Below are 23,809 nucleotides of genomic sequence, written 5' to 3' on the forward strand. Positions count from 1 at the left end.
TCACTTAGCATTATACTTTCTAGCTCCCTCCATCCATGTTGCTGCAAATGTCAAGAGTTCGTTCTTTTTTATGGCTGAGTAATATTCCACTATACACATGCACCGCATCTTTGTCCATTCATCAATCAATGGACACTTGGGTTGCTTCCCTATCTTGCCTATTATAAATAATGCTGCCATAAACATAGGGGTGCATGTATACCTTTGAATTAGTGTTCTTGTATTTCAGGGGTAAATATCCAGGCGTGTGATTGTTGGATTATAGGGTAGTTCTATTTTTAACTTCTTTTTTAAAATTTATTTTAGAGAGGAGGGGGAGGAGTAGAGGGGGAAGAATCTCAAGCAGATCCCACCAGCTCAGCATGGAGCCAAATGCGGGGCTCACTCTTACAACCCTGAATCTGTAACCTCAGCCGGAAAAAAAAGCCAGGCGTTTGACTGAGCCACCCAGGCACCCTGTATTTTTAACTTTTTGAGAAACCTCCATACTTTTCCACAGTGGCTGAACTGGTTTTCATTCCCACCAACAATGCAAGACGTTTCCCCTTTCTCCACATCCTTGCCAACACCAGTTGTTTCTTGTGTTGTTGATTTTAGCCATCCTGACAGGTGTGAGGTGGTATCTCATTGAAGTTTTTATTTGCATTTCCCTGATAAGTGATATTGGGCATCTTTTCATGGGTCTGTTGGCCATCTGGATGTCTTCTTTGGAGACATGTCTGTTCAAGTCTTCTGCCCATTTTCTCACTGGATTATTTGGGTTTTGGATGTTGAGTCCCGTAAGTTCTTTATGTATTTTGGATACTAGCCCTTTACCGGATATGTCATCTGCAAATATCTTCTCCCATTCTGTAGGCTGCCTTTTTGTTTAGCTGACTATTCCCTTCGCTGTGCAGAAGGTTTTTATTTTGATGTAGTCCCAATAGTTTATTTTTTCCTTTTGTTTTCCCTACCTCAGGAGACAAATCTAGGAAGAAATTACTGTCTGTGCTCTCTTCTAGGATTTTTATGGTTTTAGGTCTCACATTTAGGTCTTTAACTCATCTGAATGGATTTCTGTATATGATGTAAGAAGGTGGTCCAGCTTCATTCTTTTGCAGGTTGCTCTCTAATTTTCACAGAGCTTTTTGCCGAAGAGACTTCCCCCCTGCTTTGTTCAAGATTACTTGGCCATGTAATGGTGGGCTTATTTTGGGATTTTCTATTCTATGGCACTGATCTATGTGCCTACTTTTGTATTAATACCATACTGTTTTGATTATTACTGCTCTGTAATATAACTGGGAAGTCTGGAATTGGGATGTCTCCAGCTTTGCCTTTCTTTTTAAAGATTGTTTCAACTGTTAAGAATCTTCTGTGGTTCCGTACAAATTTTAGGACTGTTTGTTCTAGTTCTGTGAAAAATGCTGTTGGTGTTTTGATAGAGACCCCATTAAACATGTAGATTGCTTTAGGTAGTATAGGCATTTTAACAGTATTTGCTCATCTAATCTCTGAGCATAGAACGCTTTTCCATTTCTTTGTGTCATCTTCAATTTCTTTCACCGGTGTCATAATAGTTTTCAGAATATAGGTTTTTCACCTCTCTGGTTAGGTTTACTCCTAGGTATCTTATTTTTAGTGCAACTACAAACGGGATTGCTTTCTTCGTTTCTCTACTATTTCATTATTCATGTATAGAAATGCAACAGATTTCTGTACACTGATACTGTATTCTCCAACTTTACTGAGATTATTTACCAGTTCTAGCAGTTTTTTGGTGAAGTTTTTCAGTTTGTTTCTTTTAAGATTTTATCTATTTATTTGAGAGATTGACAGTGAGAGAGAGCATGATGGGGGGAAGGTCAGAGGGAGAAGCAGACTCCCTGCAGAGCTGGGAGCCGGGATTCGGGACTTGTTCCCAGGACTCTGGGACCATGACCTAAGCTGAAGGCAGCCGCCCAACTAACTGAGCCTTTTTCAGGTTTTCTATAGACAGTATCATGTCATCTGCAAATTGTCAAAGTTTTACTTCTTCTTTACGAATTTGGATTCCTTTTATTCTTTTTGTTGTCTGCTGTAGCTAGGACTTCTAATACTATGTTGAACAACAGTGGTGAGTTCTCTTATTGGTATGATCACATTGATTGATTTGCAAAAACTGAACTACCCTTGCAACCCAGGAATAAATCCCACCTGATCATATGAATAATTTGTTTAATGTACTGTTGTATTTGGTTTGCTAGTACTTTGTTGGGAATTTTTGGTCTGTGTTCATCAGGGATTCTGGCCTGTAGTTCTCTTCTTTAGTGGTATCTTTGTTTGGTTTTGGTATCAGGGTAGTACCAGCCTCATAGAATGAATCTGGAAATTTTCCTTCCTCTTGTATTTTTTTGGAATAGGTTGAGAAGACTATGTATGTACTCGTCTTTTTAAAATAATTAATTAATTAATTAATTTGATAGAGAGCACAAGTAGGTCGAGAGCCAGGCAGAGAGAGAGGGAAAGTAGGCTCCCCACTGAGCAGAGGGCCCGATGTGGGGCTCGATCCCAGGACCCTGGGATCATGACCCAAGCCGAAGGCAGAGGCTTTAAATGAGCCACTCAGGTGCCTCTGTATCAACTCATCTTTAAAATGAAGCCATCTCAGGGGTGCCTGGGTGTCTCAGGCAGTTAAGTGTCTGCCTTCAGCTCAGGTCATAACCCCAGGGTCCTGGGATTGAGTCCTGTATCAGGCTTCCCGCTGAGCAGGGAGTCTACTTCTCGGTCTCCCTCTGCTGATCCCCCTGCTTGTGTGGTCCCTCTCAAAGAAAAAAGTAAAATTTTAAAATGAATTTTTAAAAAAGTAATAATAATTAAAAAAATAAATGAAGCCATCTTGTCCTAACTTTGGTTTGGACTTTTTTGATTACCATTTCTTTCTTTGCTGGTTATGGGTCTGTTCACGTTTTCTCCTTATTCCTATTTCAGTTTTGATAGTTTATAGGTTTCTAGGAATTTATCCATTTCTTCCAGGTTGTTGGCCTGTAGTTTTTCATAATATTCTCTCCAACTTGTTTGCATTTCTGTGCTGCTGTGGCTGTTATTTTTCCTCCCTCATTTAAGATTTTGTGTCCTTTCTTTTTTCTTGATAAGTCTGGTTAGAGGTTTATCAATTTTATTTTTCCCCCCTCAAAGAAATAGCTTCTGGTTTCATTGATCTATCATTTTGGTTTTGTATCATTTATATCTGCTCTAATCTTTATATTTCCTTTGTTCTGCTCTTTTTAGGATTTGTTGCTTTTTCTTTTTCTAGCTCCTTTAGGTGTTAAATTTAGGTTGTTTATTAGAGACTTTTCTTGCTTCATTGGATAGGCCTGTATTGCTATTTACCTCCCTCTTAGGACTCTTTGCTGCATCCCAAAGGTCTTAAACCTTTATGTTCTCATTTTCATTTGTTTCCATTTATCTTTTTATTTCTTATTTGATTTCCTGGTGGACCATTCATTATTTAGTAGCATGTTATTTAACCTCCATGTATTTTTGGTCTTTCCATATTTTTTCTTGTGGTTGATTACCAGTTTCATAAGGTTGTGGTCAGAAAAGATACATGGTTATGACTTCAATCTTATTCTATTTGTTGAGGCCTGTTCTGTGGGCTAATAATATGTGATCTATTCTGGAAAATGTTCCATGTGTACTTGAAAAGAACGTGTATTTTGCTGTTTTAGGATGGAAGTGTTCTCAATATACCTGTTAAATCCATCTGTTCCAGTGTGTCATTCAAAGCCATTGTTTCCTTGTTGCTTTTCTGTTTAGATGATCTGTCCACTGATGTAAGTGGTGTGTCCCCTACTATTACTGTATCATTACTAATTAGTTCCTTTGTGATTGTTATTAACTGTTTTATTATATATTTGGGTGCATAAGTAATTACAATTGTTATATCTTCTTGTTGGATCATCCCCTTTAAGATATATAGTATCCTTCTTTGTCTCTTGTTACACTCTTGTTTTAAAGTCTACTTTGTCTGATATTAAGTACTGTTACTCCAGCTTTCTTTTGACAACCATTTGCAGGATACATGCTTCTCCATCCCCTCACTTTCAATATGCAGGTGTATTTAAGTATAAAATGAGTCTTTTGGGGGCGCCTGGGTGGCTCAGTGGGTTAAGCCACTGCCTTCGGCTCAGGTCATGATCTCAGGGTCCTGGGATCGAGTCCCGCATCGGGCTCTCTGCTCGGCAGGGAGCCTGCTTCCCTCTCTCTCTGTGCCTGCCTCTCCATCTACTATCAAATAAATAAATAAAATCTTTTAAATAAATAAATAAATAAAATAAAACGAGTCTTTTGGAGGCAGCATATAGATGGGTTTTTATTTTATTTTATTTTATTTATTTATTTGTCAGAGACAGAAGGAGAGAGAGCGAGCGAGCATAGGCAGAGAGGCAGGCAGAAGCAGAGGGAGAAGCAGGCTCCCCGCCAAGCAAGGAACCTAATGTGGGACTCTGGGAAACTGTTTCTCTCTCCTTCTATTCCTAATGACAGCCTTGCTTGATAGAGTATTCTTGGCCTCAGATTTTTCCCATTCAGCACTTTGAATATATCATGCTACTCCCTTCTGGCTTGCCAAGTTTCTGTTGAAGAGTTTTCTGTTAGCCTTATGGGTTTTCCCCTTTAAGTGTCATCTTTTCTTCTTCTTCTTCTTCTTTTTTTTTTTTTTTTAAGATTTTATTTATTTGAGATAGTGAGAGAGAACATGAGACAGGAGGAGGTCAGAGGGAGAAGCAGACTCCCCACATAGCTGGGAGCCTGATGCAGGATTCAATCCCAGGACTTTAGGATCATGACCTGAGCTGAAGGCAGTTGCTTAACCAACTGAGCCGCCCAGGTGCCCAAGTTCTTTTACCTTGCTGCTTTTAAGATTTCTTCTTACCACTTTATTTTGCAATTTTAATTGCAATGTTTTGGTGTGGGTCTGCTTTTGTTGATTTTTTAAAGGTTTTTTTTTTTTTTTTTTAATATTTTTTTTTAATTTTATTTATTTGTCAGAGAGAGAGAGAGGGAGAGAGAGCGAGCACAGGCAGACAGAATGGCAGGCAGAGGCAGAGGGAGAAGCAGGCTCCCTGCCGAGCAAGGAGCCCGATGTGGGACTCGATCCCAGGACTCTGGGATCATGACCTGAGCTGAAGGCAGCTGCTTAACCAACTGAGCCACCCAGGCGTCCCTAAAGGTTTTTTTTTTTGACACAGAGAGAGATCACAAGTAGACAGAGAGGCAAGCAGAAAGGGAGGGGGAAGCAGGCTCCCCACCAAGCAGAGAGCCCTATGCGGGCCTCAATCCCAGGACCCTAAGATTGTGATCTGAGCTGAAGGCAGAGGCTTTCACCCACTAAGCCACCCAGGCACCCCTGCTTTTGTTGATTTTTTTTTAAAAAGATTTATTTATTTTAGAGAGAGGAGAGCAAGCAGGCGGGGGGAGGGGCACAGGGAAAAGAGAGAGAGGATCTCAAGCAGATTGCACACTGAGTACAGAAAGAGATGCAGGGCTTGATCTCATGACCCTGAGATCATAACCTGAGCCAAAACCAAGGGTCAGACACTTAACTGACTGCCACCCACGGGCCCCTGCTTTTGTTGATTTCGATGGAGTTTTCAGTGCTTCCTGGAGCTGGACATGTTTCCTTCCCCAGATAACGAAGTTTTTAGCTATTATTTCTTCAAATAAATTTTCTGCCCCATCTTCTCTTCTTCTGAGACTCCTATAATACAAATATTACTACATTTGATGGAGTCCCTGAGTTCCTTCAGTCTATTCTCATTTTGCACAATTCTTTTCTCTCTCTTTTGTTCAGCTTGAACACTTTCCATTTCTCCGTCTTCCAGGTCACTAATTCCTTCCTCTGTTTCTTCCATCCCACTGCTCATTCCATTAGGCATGTTTCTCATTTCATTTCTTGAGCCCTTCATCTCTGCTCCGTTATTCCTTATCACTACATTAAGCATCTCCCTCACATCTTCCACTCTTCTCAAGTCCAGTAAGTATCCTTAGGATCACTGCTTCAAATTCTCTATCAGGCAAGTTACTTGTACTATTTTGCTTAGATCTCTGGCTGTGCCTTGTCCTGTTCTTTCATTTGGGATAAATTTCTGTCTCCTCATTGTGTCTGTCTCTGAGAGTGAAGAAAACAACATCTTCTCATTTAGTGATGTTATGCAGAGGAGGTCCTAAAGTCCCTGTGGTGCACATCCCCTGTTCCCCAGAACCCCTCATTTCAAGAGAGTATCCTGTGTGTGTTGCTTAGGTCCTGCTGTCATGTCTGAATCACTTTTCCTTCCAGTGTGGACATTGGCACTGATTCCCTGCCTGCTGAGGGTTGTGCTCTCTGTGGTGTTCATGGGACGCAGGCAGATCTGCTCTGAGAGGACGTACCCACTGGGGAACTTGGGAGCGAAGTGGTGGTGTTAAAAAAATGAGTGTTGGGACTCTAGTCCTATGCTGGATCTCTTGAAGTGCCACTGTGGCTGGAAAGCTGCGTGGCTAGGGTCATGAGGCTAGGCAAAATGTGCAATGGTGTCTGGGTGCTACGCAAGGAGATAGGTGTGCACCCAGTGACTAGGCAGGGCATGCACACAGCTTTAATAAAATTTGCCCTGAATGCTGGGCAGAGGCTACAAATGTTTGTGCAGCCCTGCCTTCCAAAGATGGCTCTATATTTATGTTGGGGGATGGAGGTGGAAAATGGCGCCTGGCAGTTCCCTCATTTTCAGAGAAGTCCACCAACATGCTCCAAAATCAGTATGAACAGATCTGTCTCCCACTGGTCCCCCAACACTGTGTAAACAGCTATTTATTTTTTTAAGATTTTATTTATTTATTTGACAGAGAGAGATCACAAGTAGATGGAGAGGCAGGCAGAGAGAGAGAGATAAAGGGAAGCAGGCTCCCTGCTGAACAGAGAACCCGATGCGGGACTCGATCCCAGGATCCTGAGATCATGACCTGAGCCGAAAGCAGCGGCTTAACCCGCTGAGCCACCCGGGCGCCCCTAAACTGCTATTTTTATGTTGCCTCTCTGCCTCAGGCTGCCCTTTAAGGGTAGCAACCCTGCCATCCCTCACCCTCCAGGCTCGCTCAGTACTGAGTCAGCTGACTTCCAAAGCTCCAGGTTCCAATTCCCACTTATTATACAGACTCATGGAATTCAGCCCCTCTCGTTCTTAAAGCCAAATGTTTGGGGATTAGTGTTCCCGTGGGAGCTCACCGGTACAACAGCTCATTTCTCTGCCCTCCCCATGCACACAGCTCTCTCCCTCCTGTGGGCAGCCTCCCTCCACCTTTCTGACCTTCCTCACTTGTCAGATGCAACTTCTTCTCTGTATTAGCCGCGAAGTTCGTTCTGCCCATCTCTGGATCCCTCTCTATTTATTGACTTGGATGTGGAGGATACCTGTTTGTACCTGTGAGATGGGATGAGCTCACGTTCCTCATGCTCTGCCATCTTCCCAAGCTCCAGAAATCATAATCTTAATTCTAACGACACACTTTCTCATACTGTTTGAATTTTCTTACCTCTGTCTATGTATGTCATTTTTATAAGTATCAACCTGGATTGACTATAGTCCATTTTGTTTTCTTCATTGTATTATTTAGCAATACCTCTGTTCTCCATAAGATAGCAGTTCTCAAAAAAGAAAAGTTTTAAGTGCACAGATATATGGGATTATTGATGGAATACTATCCAGCTGCGAAAATGTATGTAAATTATGTTATATATTAAACAAATAGAACAATTATAAAGCAGTACATAGCTTAACTATAAACATAAATTAATAGTTTACAGACATAAGAACAATGGAAATTAAATGTAAGAAATGGTTTTCTTTTGATCATACCTATTTTCCACATATCAATGCCAATTAAAAATAAAAAGAAATAAGCAAGGGGCGCCTGGGTGGCTCAGTTGGTTAGGCCACTGCCTTCAGCTCAGGTCATGATCCTGGAGTCCCAGGATCGAGTCCCACATGGGGCTCCTAGCTCTGCAGGGAGTCTACTTCTCCCTTGGACCTTCTCCCCTCCCTCTCATCCCTCTCTCTCAAATAAATAAATAAAATCTTTAAAAAAAAAAAAAAAAAAAGAGAGAGAGAGAGAAATAAGCAAAAGAAGTAAAACCGTCCTAACTTGCAGGCATTTAGAAAAATCCAGAGCTACCGGGCTCTTAACCCCCAGTCAATTAAGCATCTACCTGCCTTTGGCTCAGGTCATGATCTCAGGATCCTGGTATCCAGCCCTGTGTTGGGCTCCCTACTCAGCAGGGAGTCTCCTTCTCCCTCTGCACTCCCTCATTCTCTCTCAAATAAATAAAGTTTAAAAAAAAAAAAAGAACCAGGAGCTGCTTTTTCCCATGCATTCTATCTTACTCAAAAGTGCCTGACCTCTCTCAGGGCCTCCCTTTACAAAGCTGCAGGGAGAAATCATTCACATTGCTGGTATGTTTGACAAAGGTAGAAGGAAGTTCTGGAGTAGTAAATAAACTGAAATCTTTCCAAGCACCTGCAAATATAGCAATATTACTTTTCTATCAGTCTTTTCTTTCTTTCCTTTTTTTTTTTTTTTTTTTTAAATTTTATTTATTTATTTGACAGACAGAGATCACAAGTAGGCAGAGAAGCAGGCAGGGAGAGAAGGAAGCAGGCTCCCTGCTGAGCAGAGAGCCGGATGCAGGGCTTGATCCCAGGACCCTGGGATCATGACCTGAGCCGAAGGCAGAGGCTTAACCCACTGAGCCACCCAGACGTCCCTCTATCTTTTCATACGGTACATGGGCACACGAGAATTCCACAACCCTTTTAAAAAGAAGCAGAAATTTTCACAACACCAATGTTGTGTAAGAGTAGAAAGAGCTTTCTAATTTAGGAAACAAGATGGCCAAGTTCATGCCTGGGTTCTAAACTAGCTATGTGACCTTGGGGCAGGTAACTTGTTCACAGAGTTTTAGATAACTCACCTGAAACAGGGCTCATTCCCATCAATTTTTATCGTTACAATTTTTAGTATATGTGCTGCCAAAGCTTTCAATGGCACTGGAATCCAATGAGGATCAGATACTGGCATTTGAGAGTTTAAAAAAAAAAAAAAAAAAAAAAGAGATCTGGGTTTTCAAAGGCCAGGGGAGCCACTCCATGGATGTTATCACCCGCTTTTCAGTATAAGCAACTCTGCATTTTTGTGTTTGATAATTCACTATGTGATCAGGGGAGGTCCAAATGGTCTCCTGGCCTTTACTTTCATTCTGGAAGCTGTTGAAACACTTCAGTTCCACAGAAAGACCTCCTTTACATTAAATCCCTATACCACTGAATATCCACATGAGGAAGAGTCCAGTACAGAAAATACCAGAAATCGCAAATGTACATTTTGAAACACCATATCCGGGCTCCCCAGGCCTCCCCACCCAGGTAACCTCACCAATGGTGGTCTCACAAAACTTCTCTGAAGCCACCTCACTGGCAATGTTGGCTCCCATGAGCACACTGACGTCAATGCCCATCTTCTCCCGGATGATGTCGGAAATGAGCTTCAGCCCCTCAGGACCCTCGTCTATGCCCTGTAAGGATGTCAACAAGTTTGAGGAAAACAAACCAAATGAAAACTCATGACATGGTTGCTCTGTTACTAATGCAGATACAGGCACCCAGTGGGGATACACAACTTGAAAAACAGCTCTTCCAAGGTAACATACATACCGTGTCTGCCTAACAACAAAAGGGGGAAGAAAATGGACATGTGACCACCCAGAACACAGCCTGTACCACTGAAGTCTCGTGTGTTCCTCCCCTAGTCCATACTCCTTCTCACCACTAGTCCCCACCCCGACCAGAGTGAACCACTACCCAAGGCTGTATGCACTGTTCCCTTCTCTTCTTGACCAAGTTTTGCCACATAAGGCTATATTCCTAATAATCTGTTACACCATATTGCCTGTTTCTCAAAGTCTGTAAGTGCAACTGTACGGTTCACCCATGAGGTACCACTTGGTGCTCCACTATCATTTTAGAGACTCATCTATATGGCTGCATGAACGTTCTGGTGTGTTCCTATTTACCACCATGTAGTATTCCAAAATAAAGTCCACTATTTATTTATCCATTGTATTTATAACTGATATGTGAGTTGTTCAAGTCTGCTTCCATAAATATTCATCTGTGAACCGCTTTAGAGAACAAAATCTCTCCACAGGGTTCTTAACCTTTTTTATGATGTGGCCTTCACCTCTGGCAGTCTGGTGAAGTTTTATGGACTCACTCTCAGAATTTCATATGCATAAAGCAAAATGCATGAGATGACCCAGGAAGCCAATTATACTGAAACACAGTTATCAAAACGTTTTAAAAAAAGGAAATCACACAAATCTATGACAAGTCATAAATGTGCTGTTTTATTAATGCAATTAGAAAAAGAGGATTTGGCAGGTTTACCAATGACCACAGTTTCAAGGTCATGATCAGCGTAAATGCTACCTTGAGATACCTGGAGGCGTTATAAAGTGGAAGGAAAACACCTGCGATTTCTGTCAACAACAGAGCCACGGGTCATGCTAATGTTATAGTTATTGCAAGTCTGGCCTGTGGCTGGCATCTGAAAATGCTCATTTCAGTTAGAAGTTAAAACGAACAAAAATATAATTTTTCTCCCCCACATATAAGCCAGGAACTTCCTGAATTCTGTCTAGGGACGTGTGGGGGTAGCCTATGAACTTCTGGTTAAAAACTCCCTTTCGAGCATGTACCCAGAGTGGAAACGAACGAGGATGCATTTCCCGGCACCACAAACCACCGGTGATTCCCAGGACGCAGGCTGAGACCCGTGTCCTGGACAGGTTCTTTCTGGCAGCAAGGCTCACCCGGAGAAGCCCATCCTCATATCACTGCCAAGGCTAAAACCCTCTGTGATAGAAAGCAGCTCTCGCCTGAAGTTGAGCTCAGGGAAGCTCCGGGGATGTGTCATCGATCACCTTCTAGGAATCTTTAAAAAAAAAAAAAAACAAAAAAAACCCAGAAAACAAAAAAGTGCCATAGCCTCCCTTTCAGCTCCTACTTCCAACAAACGGGAGTCAGAGGAAATACAATTTCCCCGTAACTGAAGTCCAACAATGCTTTTTCTGCCTGAGGTCAGGGGGCCAGTTACCTTGATGAGGGTGATGCCCAGCGCTTCCTTGGGTACTCTCCCGGTGATCTCGTCACAGATTCTGTGAATGAACTGGTGGGGAATGACAAACACTAGGAGGTCTGCGTCCTGCACTGCCTCGCTGAGGTTTGGGACAGCGACCTACGAGACAAGAAAAAGGAAACGGTTACTCATATGCCCACATATGCCTCTCTGGATGATTTCAATCATTGACCATTTATAGATGCCTACTGTGTGCAGAGCACTGGGCAGCGGACAGGAAAGGCAAGTGTGCCGTGTGCTCAGCCTTCCCCTTCAGGACACATCTGAAGCTAAGAGGGTCCTGTCTGTTGCTTCCCAGCTAGGAAAGTGACTTAGCTTCTCCATGCCTCAGTTTCCCTACTTGGGAAAAGGAATCGTAATACTGTGTGGGTTGTTCTGTGCTGCTCTCCCAAACCCCCAATCCACTTTCTGCCCTTCTCCTCCCTGCTGTGTTCCCCGGGGAGCTGCCTTCCTGGACTGTTTTCCCTAGGGCCCTTGCTCTCTAAAGCCTGCCAGTTGGGACTCAGCTGAAGTGGGACACTGCTAGGAGATCCAGGGTGGGAGGGGAGACAGGTCAGGGTATTTATCACCCTCCAGGGGTCATTCTGGCCCAGGCTCACAGGGGTGCTGGCTCGGCTTCGTTTCACGGTTATAACCTCCTGACAGGCAGCCTTTCTTCCAGGCCTCTCAGCTCTGGTCAGGCTGCTTTGGTGACACAGGTCTGTCCCCTTGCCCTTTCGGGGAGGTTAAGATTTCCTGCCGTCGCTAAACTCTGGGCACTCCAGGAAGTCCTTCTGGCTCCCACCACTCTGCCCACACCTCTGTCAACAGCCGCACGCTAAACTCTGCTGGGTAATGCCCTGGGAGAGTGTGCTCATGAAAGTGATACCGATCGTGTTTTGCACCTGGTATGCACTTAATACGTCGGCGCTGATGGCGGTTTCTTTCCTTCAGATAAATATGAAAGTGGGTTTTAGAATTTAGCATGGGCAGAGAAATGCACACACATCTGCAGGCAGAGGTGAGGGGGGCACGTGGTCTCTCACAGAGACTGTTTATTGTTGTCCAATGTCCAGAGTTCTCCCCTTCCTCCTTAGCACAAGAGGCCCCAGTGTAAAGCTCATAAACTCCTGGAAGGAAGGCTAGTTAGTTCCTCAGCCCCCCTTGCAGCTAAGTGCCCCAAGTGATTAAGTTCTGACCAGCAGGGTGTCCATGGAAGTGCTATGTGTGACTCCCAGGAAATGCCCTCTGAGGCCTTTCCTCTTCCTTTTGCCAGAGAAAACTGAACGCCTGGAGTTCAGACAGTCATCTTGGACTATGAGGAGGAACCAAATGCCGAGATGACAGAAGAGTAGGATAAAAAGAGTCCCTGACACCATTAACACATCACTTATACCATGAACGTCTTTTACAGGAGAGAAGCAAAAGCAAACGTTTACGTCACTGCTATGACAGATTTTCTGTCATATATACCTGAACCGAACTCTAACTGAACTCCTTTGAAAGCCTTCCTGGTTCCCCAAATGAAGGGACTGGAGAAGATTCTTTCCTGAGGAGGCGCTGCTATGTGCCACAGGAACATCATTCAGGATGGCTAAGCCTCCTAGGAAAGCTAGTTTGGGCATTTGATGGTGTTGGGTCCCCTGTGTTGGATCCCCCAATAACGGGTCCATGATTAAAGGAGCGAGACTGATACAAAGTGAAGGTCAAGCAAAGCTTTATTTTGCACCAAGCATCAAGAATCAAACCAACCGGTCGGGGCCTCGCCTCTTACAGAGAGCATGACCCTTCCCTGCCTCACAGACTAACTTTTATAGAGCAAAGGCCATGGGGTTGGGCCTGGCCACACCCAGGTGGCCGATGAGACTGAAACACACAGAGAAAGCTGCACAGTCATGCTAGGTCACACATAGGTGACCAACTGAATTACAATTTACCCTATAGTAGACATTTGAACTAGCCTATCACCTTGGTCAGAATTGGCACCCAAAAGGCGGGGCCCACACTCCTTGGTAGCTAGGGAGACAGTATGCGGCTCTACTGATTGGATGCCTCCACCTGACCCGACTCATCCCTGCATTACGGCTGTGATCTCCACCTGACTTGACCCACCCGTGTATTTGGGCTTTGCTACCTGGGACTGGTTTCCCGGACTTGCTTTTAAGTAAGTTCCCCTGGTGGGGAGGGGATAGGGTCAATTTACGTTTTACTGCATAAACAGCAAAATGGCTGTTCAATCCGGTGGGGCCGCTCTGGCTGAATACGCCCTTACAATGGAGACTGCCCACTCCTCACCAAAATTCCTTCTTGCCTTCTTCTATAATCACAGAGCTGAAGGCCTGTCACTGGTCACCTGCTAGGGACCGCATTTCCTAGCAGCCCCTGCAGTGACACAGGCCATGGACCAAGTTCTCATCAACACAGTGTGAGGGGGAGGTGCAGAGCACTCATGGCACAGAACCCCTAAAACAGACAGCTGCTTCCTCTATACTTTATCTCCCCACTTTGTTGTTGAAACCCGTGACAACCCAGACCTAAGAGATGACACAGGACATGAGGAAGAAAGATGGGACCAAGAGTTAACAGTGTGAAGCAACGCCCTAGACCACTATTATGTGAGAGGGAATGAAATCCTTTTGTTCTTTAAGTCAAGCAATTATTATGTCTCTCCTTTTATCTTAGTCTATTCTCTTAATACATGTGCTAATAAGCATTACTCCCTCCCTCAAAGAATCGCCCAGGGAAATCTATCTGGAATTATTTCATCCCCTTATCCCTTTGGTTGGTATGGAAAACTTCTATAATTTACCCAGCCTGGATTCTCCTTTCTGGCAAAAGTGCCCCGAAATTTCATTTCAGAAGTTACTGCTTCCCCATTTTAACCATGCAGTGTGCGTGGAGTTGGGCCCTCCCCTACTCCAAGGATGGTCTTTCCATCTAAGCCTGTGGGCACATAAAAACAACGAGAGCCAAGAAGATGTTTGCTTCCTTAGTCTTCTCTAGTAGCTACAAGGGTCTTTCCTTGAACAGGATGGGAGGACACTGTGAGGTCTGGAACAGCTGCAACCCTTTTACAAATGTAAGGGGGAGAACCTAGTCCTGTCAAGGGGCTCCCTTGTGAAATGAAGCCAACTTTGTGGAAGGCAGAGCAGAGAAACCGAGGAAAACACAGGGCCTCATGAACCTCATTTAAGACATTAGTTCAGGCTGTGCCTGAACCCAGCTCTACCTGGATTTTTAGTCCTCTGAACCAAATCATCCCTTATTTTAGATTAAGTTGGTTTGAATGGCAGCACAGTCATCCCCCAAACAGCAGATCATAACCCAAAGTTTACTGGCACTTCTCTTAGTCACATTCCCCAGAGCAGGGGAGAAGCTGTCTTCCTCTTCAGAGGGGCTTCTCTGGATTAGTAATCTAGGCTGAGTCACCAAACATCTATCTGCCTATTAGTTCCCTCACATTTGGAGATGCTACATCCCCAGAAGCAATTTCTTATCCTATTCCATTAGCCTCCTGACTCCAATCCCCAGCGGCTTTGTCCTTGACTAGCAAAGCCCTCTATGCTCTTAGGGTATCTGCCTGTGGTCCCATCCAATCCCCTCCCAGCCTTTGTAGAAACTGACCCTCACTCCACCATGGGCAGCCAGCCCTACTTAGGTGGGGATCTCTGCTCTGTACACTCGGACACAGAGCCGGATGGCCTGAACTTTAGTTAAAATATTTTTTCTTCTCTAGACCTCTTGTTCCTTTTCCTCACCATCCATCCCCAACACACATGCACACACTCAGGCATCTCCCTTTCCGCCCTTCTGGGACATTTCCCAACATGGTGAAATAGGAAAGACACCAGAACTGAAGAGCAAATATGGAAAGATGTATGTCTGAGTCCTGTATCTGCAAATGACCAGCTGTGTGAACTTGGACAAAGATGTATCTTCACTGACCTCACTTACCCCATGTACGGAGGGGTATAAATGTAATTTTCCTACCCAGCTACGTCACAGAGCACTTTCAGATTAAGCAATATGCATGAGAGTGCTTCAAAATGATACAAAACAAATGAAAGAGATCACACATCAGAAAAATCTACTTGCTTTCTATAAATTCTTACCATTTAAGGAGTCTGCCCATCCCTGGGTCCCTTTTTTAAAAAAAACACACAAGGAAGCTGCCCTCTGGTTTCGATTTCCTTCTGTCCCTTCCATTTCCTTCTTCAACAAATCAAAGAACCTGCCGTTGGTTGGGAACATGACGGCTCTCCAGGAGGGGATGAGCGGGGGCTCACAGTACACAGAGATGTCCTTCTGCTCTCCTTGGTGGAGTGCTGAGGGTTTAACCCACAGAAGCAAGTGCAACAAACGAGCTGCATTTCTACTGAGTGCATGGTCGGTTCACGGAACACTATTCCTCTCACACAGTAACAACCGAGCGCTCCACAGCTATGCCAGTAACTGCGCTCCACAGCTAAGCCAGTAACTGGATACCCTGTTTCAGAATAGAACCTTTAGTTAAGTCTTTGCCTATCTTTTACTCTGAACGAAACCAAGACCCTGTTTTACAAATGCTGACCTATTTCACACACTTCCTGTCAAAATCTTTCTGAGGGTGTCCACCATGAAAGAACCAGAAATACGCTGGGAAAGACAACTGGGAACAAAGGGGCTTGCCTTTCATAGGCAAGGACAATGAAAAATGGAGTCAGAACCAAGGCACCATGGTTGGTCCTCTTCATGTTCAGACTTCCAGGACTCCAGGGCTCTTGGTCCATACACACACACACACACACACACACACACGCAGAGAAAATAATTTAAAACAGAGCTGAAAAATCTATGTGAAGAAGCCTAAAGGTTCTTTCCCATCCCCCCAGCTCAAGTTATCACTGGAGACCATCTACACACCTTGGCCTTGCTCTATCACCAGTTAGCTAACTGGACACCTACAGGCCACTCGCCTACATTCTCCACGGAATTAGTATTTAGATGAAAGACAATGGCATGTGAGGAACACACATAGCAAAGCAGAGGTTCAAAAATATAATGGTGCCCTTCTGGTCTTCTGGTCTCAGTATCAGCCAAGAGCATAAGGGAAATGTATATCCTTTGGCTCCATATTCAGAAAAATGATCCTCAGGCACAGACCATCTTATCTGATGAGTCTTCTGTAAACATGCCAGCAGTGAGGTTGCTGCGAGAAACACAGCTGTCTGCCACCCGGAGCCCCCGAAACTACACCAGTAATACAGACTGATGAGGTAGACCAGTGGGCCCAAAGTGTGGTTCCTGAACAACAGCATCATCATCACCCAGTGAACCTGTTAAAGATGCCCATGTATGGGCCTCATCAGAGACCCGGTGAGTTTTAGAAAGCCTCGGATGGACACAGCAATCCCTGTTTAGCTCTCCAAGCGATTCCGAGGAACATTTACATTGGAGAAGCAATGGCGACAAAGACTCCTCTAACAAAACCCAAAAAGTGATACCCAGGGAGGAAGGAGTTAATACTGAGGCTCCGACTGACCTGATATTCTCATTCTGAAAAAGACTGCAGCCAAAATTAATAGTTGTTATCGCAACCCTATTACCCAAAAGTAAGGGGCCATTTTTTTTTAATTGTCTCGGCCTAACCTTTTATCGCACAGGATATCACTTAAAGCACAGAAAGGAAACTCTTCACCCTGCTTTGTTCTTCCTCACCATGCCCACTGTCCCTGGCACTCCCTCAGACTCCCCAAAATCCCATCACTATTCTAAGTGTGGAGGAAACATCAGCCAATGCAGGCCTATGCAAGAAACCAAATCCAAAGAGTTAGTAAGAAAGGAAAATAAACAAATTCTACTTCAAACTTAGGAGCCTTCCTGCTTCAAAGGATTAACATTAAGAAAGCAAAAACTTGAAGAAAAGTAGAAAACACTTCTGAATTCTTTACCTGGGAAAATAGACTTGTATCTAATATATATTAAGAATTCTTTTTTTTTTTTTTTTTTAAGATTCTTATTTATTTATTTGACAGAGATCACAAGCGGGCAGAGAGGCAGGCAGGGTGCGGGGGTGGGGGAGGAGCAGGCTCCCTGCTGAGCAGAGAGCCTGACACGGGGCTTGATCCCATGACCCTGGAATCATGACCTGAGCGGATGCTTTAGCCCACTGAGCCACCCAGGCACCCCTATATTAAAAATTCTAGGGGCGCCTGACTGACTCAGTAGGAATAGTATATGACTCTTATCTCGGGGTCATGGGTTCAAGCCCTATGCTGAGCGTAGAGATTACTTAAAAATAAAATTTTTGAGAAAGAATAAAAGAGTTCTTACCACTCATTAATAAAAAGACATCCCCATTTTTTTAAATGGACAAATACTGTGAATACAGATTTCTCTGAGGAAGATATACAAAGGTCCAATAAGCAGATGAAAAGATGCTCAACATGGTTAGCCATGAGGCACATGAAAACCAAAATCACAAATACCACTTCCTACTCACTAGGATGGGTAGGATCAAAAAGCTGGATAATGACAAAGGTGTTCGTAAGGCTATGGAGCATGTTGGAACCCCCACACACTGCTAGAGCAGTGTGGTGCAGTCACCTTGTAAAATACCCTGGAAGCTCCTCGAAGAGTTCAACAATATCACATGATCCAGCAATTGGTACTCCTAGGTACCTGCTCAAAAGAACTGAAACACGTTTGCACAGAACACTATACAAGTGTTCACAGCTGTATTAATTCCAAGAGCCGAAAAGCACAAACCACCCAGATGTCCATCAATGGACAAGTGGATAAAATACAGTGTGGTACATCCATAAAACAGAATCTTACTCAGCCATGGAAGGGAATGCAGTACTGACACAGGCTACAACACGGATGGAACCTTGAAACACAATCTTAAATCAAAGAAGCCAGACACAGAAAACTATTGGATGGTGTGATTTATATGAACAGGCAAGTCTGTTGAAACAGAAAGACCAGCGGTTACTTGGGACTGGGGCAGGGGACAGGAGGAAATAGGGAGTGACACCTACATGGGGTAGGGCTTCTTTTTGGGCTGATGAAAATATTCTAAAATTGATGGTGGTAATGTCTGCACAACTCTGAATATACTCAAAACTACTGACCTGTACACTTGAATGGGCAAACTGTATGATCTGTGAATCATACCTCAGTCAAGTTGTTTTTAAAAAGGGGGGCGCCTGGGTGGCTCAGTGGGTTGGGCCGCTGCCTTCGGCTCAGGTCATGATCTCAGGGTCCTGGGATCGAGTCCTGCATCGGGCTCTCTGCTCAGCAGGGAGCCTGCTTCCTCCTCTCTCTCTCTGCCTGCCTCTCTGCCTCCTTGTGATCTCTCTCTGTCAAATAAATAAATAAAATCTTAAAAAAAAAAAAAAAAAAAAAGAATGTTTAAGTTGTTTTTAAAAAAGGTACGGCTAAGGGGCGCCTGGGTGGCTCAGTGGGTTAAGCCGCTGCCTTCAGCTCAGATCATGATCTCAGGGTCCTGGGATCGAGTCCCACATCGGGCTCTCTGCTCAGCGGGGAGCCTGCTTCCCTCTCTCTTCTCTCTGCCTGCCTCTCTGCCTACTTGTGATCTCTCTCTGTCAAATAAATAAATAAAATCTTAAAAAAAAAAAAAAAAAAAAGAATGTTTAAGTTGTTTTTAAAAAAGGTACGGCTAAGGGGCGCCTGGGTGGCTCAGTGGGTTAAGCCGCTGCCTTCAGCTCAGATCATGATCTCAGGGTCCTGGGATCGAGTCCCACATCGGGCTCTCTGCTCAGCGGGGAGCCTGCTTCCCTCTCTCTTCTCTCTGCCTGCCTCTCTGCCTACTTGTGATCTCTCTCTGTCAAATAAATAAATAAAATCTTTAAAAAAAAAAAAAAAGGTACGGCTAAGGCTTAGAAAGCAAGATGAGAAGCAATGACAACAGTACTTCACAGAAGATGCTGTCATCGTAAATCCTGGTGCCAGAGGGCAAAGGAGCACTCTACCTGGAGGAGACTGAGGACAGGATCGACAATTTTATATCCGACAGTGGCAAGAAACAGGAAGCGTTCTTTTCACTCAGTTTCAGAAAAAAACTGCAAAACCAGACTGTCCCAGCTTTTAGCGAACAGGTGATGACATGGTGACAAGAGGTCACCTGTTACAAGAGGTTGGGGGTGAAAGTGGGGAGGGTCGTGTGATGAGGATGGGCCTGAAGGCCAGTGGGAAACAGTGTGGGGACCCCCAAGCAAGAAGGACTCCCAGTCTCGGGTCAGCGCACTGACTGACAAACCTCACAATTAACCATCTTTCACGATGGTTAAGAGTCTTACCTAACACTAGTTGATTTTTTTAAAGGATCAAATGAGATAGCTGAGAAACTGAAATAAACATATGAAACAAAACACAAAAGGGGCACCTGGGTGGCTCAGTGGGTTAAAGCCTCTGCCTTCAGCTCAGGTAATAATCCCGGGGTTCTGGGATGGAGCCCTGCCATCAGGCTCTCTGCTCAGGGGAGCCTTCTTCCTCCTCTCTCTCTCTCTGCCTGCCTCTGCCTACTTGTGATCTCTGTCAAATAAATAAAAAAATAAATAAAATCTTAAAACAAAAACAAAAACCCAACTTAAAAAAAAAATGCTTCACAGCAAACTAACTACATGGAACACCTCATTCACAAAATGCCTAAGGGTAATACAGCATAAAGAACAACCCATCCCTCTGATCCAGGCACTGACTCCGCCACCAGACATCCCCCACCACTACACTTCACCATCACTCCGCTTTATTATGTAAGTGCCATTAGAAACTATAGAAAGTATAGAGGGAAAAAACCACCTGTGTACCTTCCACCAGGCTTAAGAAATAGAACTTTCTAATACCCTGGGTGTCTCCAGCCAAGCACTGGCAAGCATGTGGAACAATGTGACCCCTCAGTCGAGCTGGGGAAACGGAGACTGGTAGGACCACTTTGGAATCCAGCGGTATGACGTAGTGACACTACCGCTGTGAACTCCAGGTGACTCTGCACTTCCACCCCCTGGGAACATGGTCCACAATGACAAACAGCTGGAAACTGCACAAATGTCCACTCCAGAGAATGGACACATTCACTTTAGTGAACCTACAAAGCTTCAGGCATCAACAGGGTCCCAGGAGTCGATGGTTCCTCCTTCTTCTCCTCCTTCTGTCCACATCTGTGGGCAGGGGGTTAGAATCAGTCACTGTGGGGACTGGGCTCTGAGTGGCAATGGCTGTTGGCTCCTCTAGGTCAGTTCTTTCCCTGCCTCCTTCCCTCCTGGATTCCTTGCTCCCGGCACAAGCTTCAGCTTCACAGAACCACTTGGCAGGTTCCCCTCCCTCCACTCGCCTTGAGCACTGCACCAGGAGCAGTAGAAGAACCCAAAACCAGAAAGTCAGGTTCACATTATTGGGGCAGGTGGGGCCAAACATCTAGGTACATAAGGGACTGGCACAAAGCAGAGTGGAAGGAACTGTACTAACAAAGCATGCGGTTTATGGAAGGGAAGCAGCCCTCGATTCCAACAACAATGAGAATTGAAACGCAGGAAATTTCCTTCTCCAAGCATGGGTCAGAGATGACCCCCAGAAGCCTCCCACTGCGGTGGAACAGCCACTCCCTTTGTTCTTCCCCTCTTATATTTGGACAACTCAACTTCTAAACTCAGAACCATAGGGATCCTTTCTCTCCCTACCAACAATGCCGAGAATGTGCAGAAATGCTGCCTGACCCACAGTGTAGGGACACAGAGGAGAAAGTGATCATTGTCTAGAAGACAATGGATTCCATGGGATGAGTCTACCAGAAATCAAATTTAAAGCCTAGCCTCTAGCTATGTGACCCTGCGCCAAGTCCATTAACTTCTCTTGAGCATCCTTCCCTACACATCCTTCCTAAGCATCCTTCCCTACAAAATCAGAACCACCCTCCTAACAGGAAAACCAGCAGTATCCACCTAAGAGGGTTACTGAGAGCATTAGCCGAGATATGATATGCGAGCTACTTAGCACAGTGCTTGACACTAATGAACACTAACCAAAAACCAAAGAGCGACCTCCAGCAAGCAAGGTCTTTCCACATCCAGACTTCCTGGCGTTTGTCAGTTTACAAATCCATTTCTCCTGTTGGCCTCCTTGAAGGAAGCGACGTCATCCTATTCCTCTTCTCGTTTCTGGCAACAGTGAGCTTTGCATGCACTGTACATGCTCACAAAGGCCGGTGAGTAAATATATGCAGAGATGACTACTTCATAAACAAAGAAGAGGAGCTTGTCTGGTTAACCAGGGCATCAGGCAGGGAATCAGACCACAATGGTCTGGTCTTCAGACGATTACAGAAAGCCAGCAAGGGGTGAAATCTGGCAATAGAAGTTCAAATTCCACTGAGACAAACAGGCATGGTCACTCTTGTTCTTCTTGCCCATTTCTCCCCCCACACACCTCCCAAAAGTCACCGGAATGAGGCCAGGCAATTACCTGTCCTTTTCCCTCTCAGACCTAATAGGCCTAAATTTTAAACTGTCAGTCTTCTGACCTTCTATTCTCTTCAATCTCCTTCTGTAATTTAGGCCTTGATTCTGATTTTAAATCACAGACCAGTGCATTAGCTGTCCTCATGTGCAGACGAAAGTCCATGCACTTAGAAAGGGACTATTAGGACTTGGGGGGGGGGGGGTCCTCAAGCAGCTGAAGGCAAGGTTGTGAGTTCCAGCTCTGATGGGACCAGCACCTTGAATGCCAAGAAAGTTGCATGCTGTGGGCTGAATTGTGTGCTGCCCGCCCCCCACTCCAAATTCATAAGCTGATATCCTAACCCTAGTACCTTGGAATAAGACCGTTATTTAGAGACAGGGTCTTTACTGAGGTGACTGCATTAAAAGGAGGACATCAGGGTGGGCCCTAATTCAATAGGATTCCTGTCATAAGAGCAGACTGGGGCACCTGGGTGGCTCAGTCAGTTAAGCATCTGCCTTCAGCACAGGTCATCATTTCTGTGTAATGGGACTGAGCCCCAAGCCTGGCTTCCTGCTCAGCAGGGAATCTACTTCTTCCTCTGCCCCTCCCCCAGCTCCTACATGCGCTATCTCTCTCAAATGAGTGAAAAAAAAATTATATATATATATATATATATATATATATATATATATATATTTTTTAAAGGAAGAGTAGGGCACACAGAGGAAAGGCACAGGAGTGTGAGGACACAGGAAGAAGACAGCCATCTACAAGAGAAAGCCTCAGAAGAAACCAAACCTGTCGACAACCTCATCTTGGACCTGAAACTTCCAGAACTGTGAGAAAACAAATCTCTGTTGTTTAAGCCACCTGTTCTATCATACTTAGTTATGGCAGCCCTAGCAAAATAATACAAAGCCCATTTTCAGAGTCAGGAAAACCAAAACCAAGCAAACTAGTTGGTAGCAGAGAGGGACAAAGAAGAAGGAAGTAGCTTTCCCATTTCCCCAAGCCCCATGTGCTAACTCGGCCAAGCGTTAACTTTCAGAATTAACCAGAAGTACTTTCCATCCCAAAGTCTTACCACATTTTCTGGCAGCTTGTGTCCAGGGAGATATTTTACATTTTCATGGTCATTATTTATGATGTCTGTCAGTTTTCTCCCATTAACTGTTTCTTCAAAGACCCACATTTTAACGGTGGAGGCAAACTTCTTAAGTTTCTTGACATTATTACCAATTATTTTTGCAACAGCTGAACCCCTACGAAAGAAACAACGGAGAAGAAGAAAAAAATTAAACTCACTTGGGCAGAAGAGAAAAGCATTCGACTCTAATTCAGAAGAAACAAGTGCGGATTCTGATTCAAGCACTGGGCTTATAATTCAGATGGGACGTCGTATCAGCCACAGGCTGAAAGCTTAGTTTTCACCTGGAAAGAACACCCTCCCCCACCCTCCCCCCACCCTGCTGTGATTAGGATTTGGGTACAAGGTCAAAAACACGATCTCTTCAAACTAGTAAGCATCAACCAACCTATCCTGGAAGAGAGTACCCCAGGCAGAAAAGAAACCCACCTAAGAGATATAAAACAAGAAAGTAATACTTGGCGGATCCTCTTAAACCTTTGAGGCAACCAGGCTATATTTCAAATCCATCACAGAGATTAAAATGTAGTTACCATAGGATAAACTGTGTTCCAGTGAACTACAACAGAGCTGCATTCGTAATGGGAAGACAAGACTCCAAGTTCCAGAAAAGGAGCAAAGCAAGGGTGCCAGGGCACGGTTGTCTGGGTATTTGGTGTGACCCAGCTGTGTGACCCAGCTGGCCTCTAGCCTCCCACAGGCTCTGTTTCTCTCACATCTTTGTTCACCAGACACATTCTGGTAACTAATCAGTGTCCCGTAGGCTTTGCTACAGGGGAAGATCATGCACTCCAACCAGTTAACGCCAGTCCCCTGGACAAGGGCAGCTGGGCTGGGGCTGGGGCCGGGGCCACCATAGTAGACACGTTCCAGGGCCACAGGCCGCTAACTGGGCCTGGGGTGACTCTGAATGAGGAACTGTTTTTTATACAACGGGGAAGCAATTCCTCTTACCTCCTTCACCTCCCTGGGGGGTGGAAAGCTCTTGGAGTGCAAAGAACGCACTGCACTGCCTTTGCTCTCCTGGCTCACCGGCACGGCATCTAGTCCAATACA

General features: G+C 44.6%; 1 protein-coding gene across 1 annotated transcript in view; it reads right to left on the reverse strand.

The window, feature by feature from the left end:
• Positions 1–23,809, reverse strand: part of GPD1L (glycerol-3-phosphate dehydrogenase 1 like) — a 62,035-nt gene that overhangs the window by 25,474 nt on the left and 12,752 nt on the right. Inside the window, exons 2-4 of the mRNA XM_059162391.1 lie at positions 22,691–22,868; positions 11,146–11,286; positions 9,427–9,565 (exon numbers count right to left, since the gene is read on the reverse strand). Of these exons, the coding sequence (XP_059018374.1) occupies positions 9,427–9,565; positions 11,146–11,286; positions 22,691–22,868 (458 nt within the window). The remainder of the gene's footprint in view (positions 1–9,426; positions 9,566–11,145; positions 11,287–22,690; positions 22,869–23,809) is intronic.

Source organism: Mustela lutreola, chromosome 2 (assembly GCF_030435805.1).
Source record: "Mustela lutreola isolate mMusLut2 chromosome 2, mMusLut2.pri, whole genome shotgun sequence".
NCBI classification, from domain to species: domain Eukaryota; kingdom Metazoa; phylum Chordata; class Mammalia; order Carnivora; family Mustelidae; genus Mustela; species Mustela lutreola.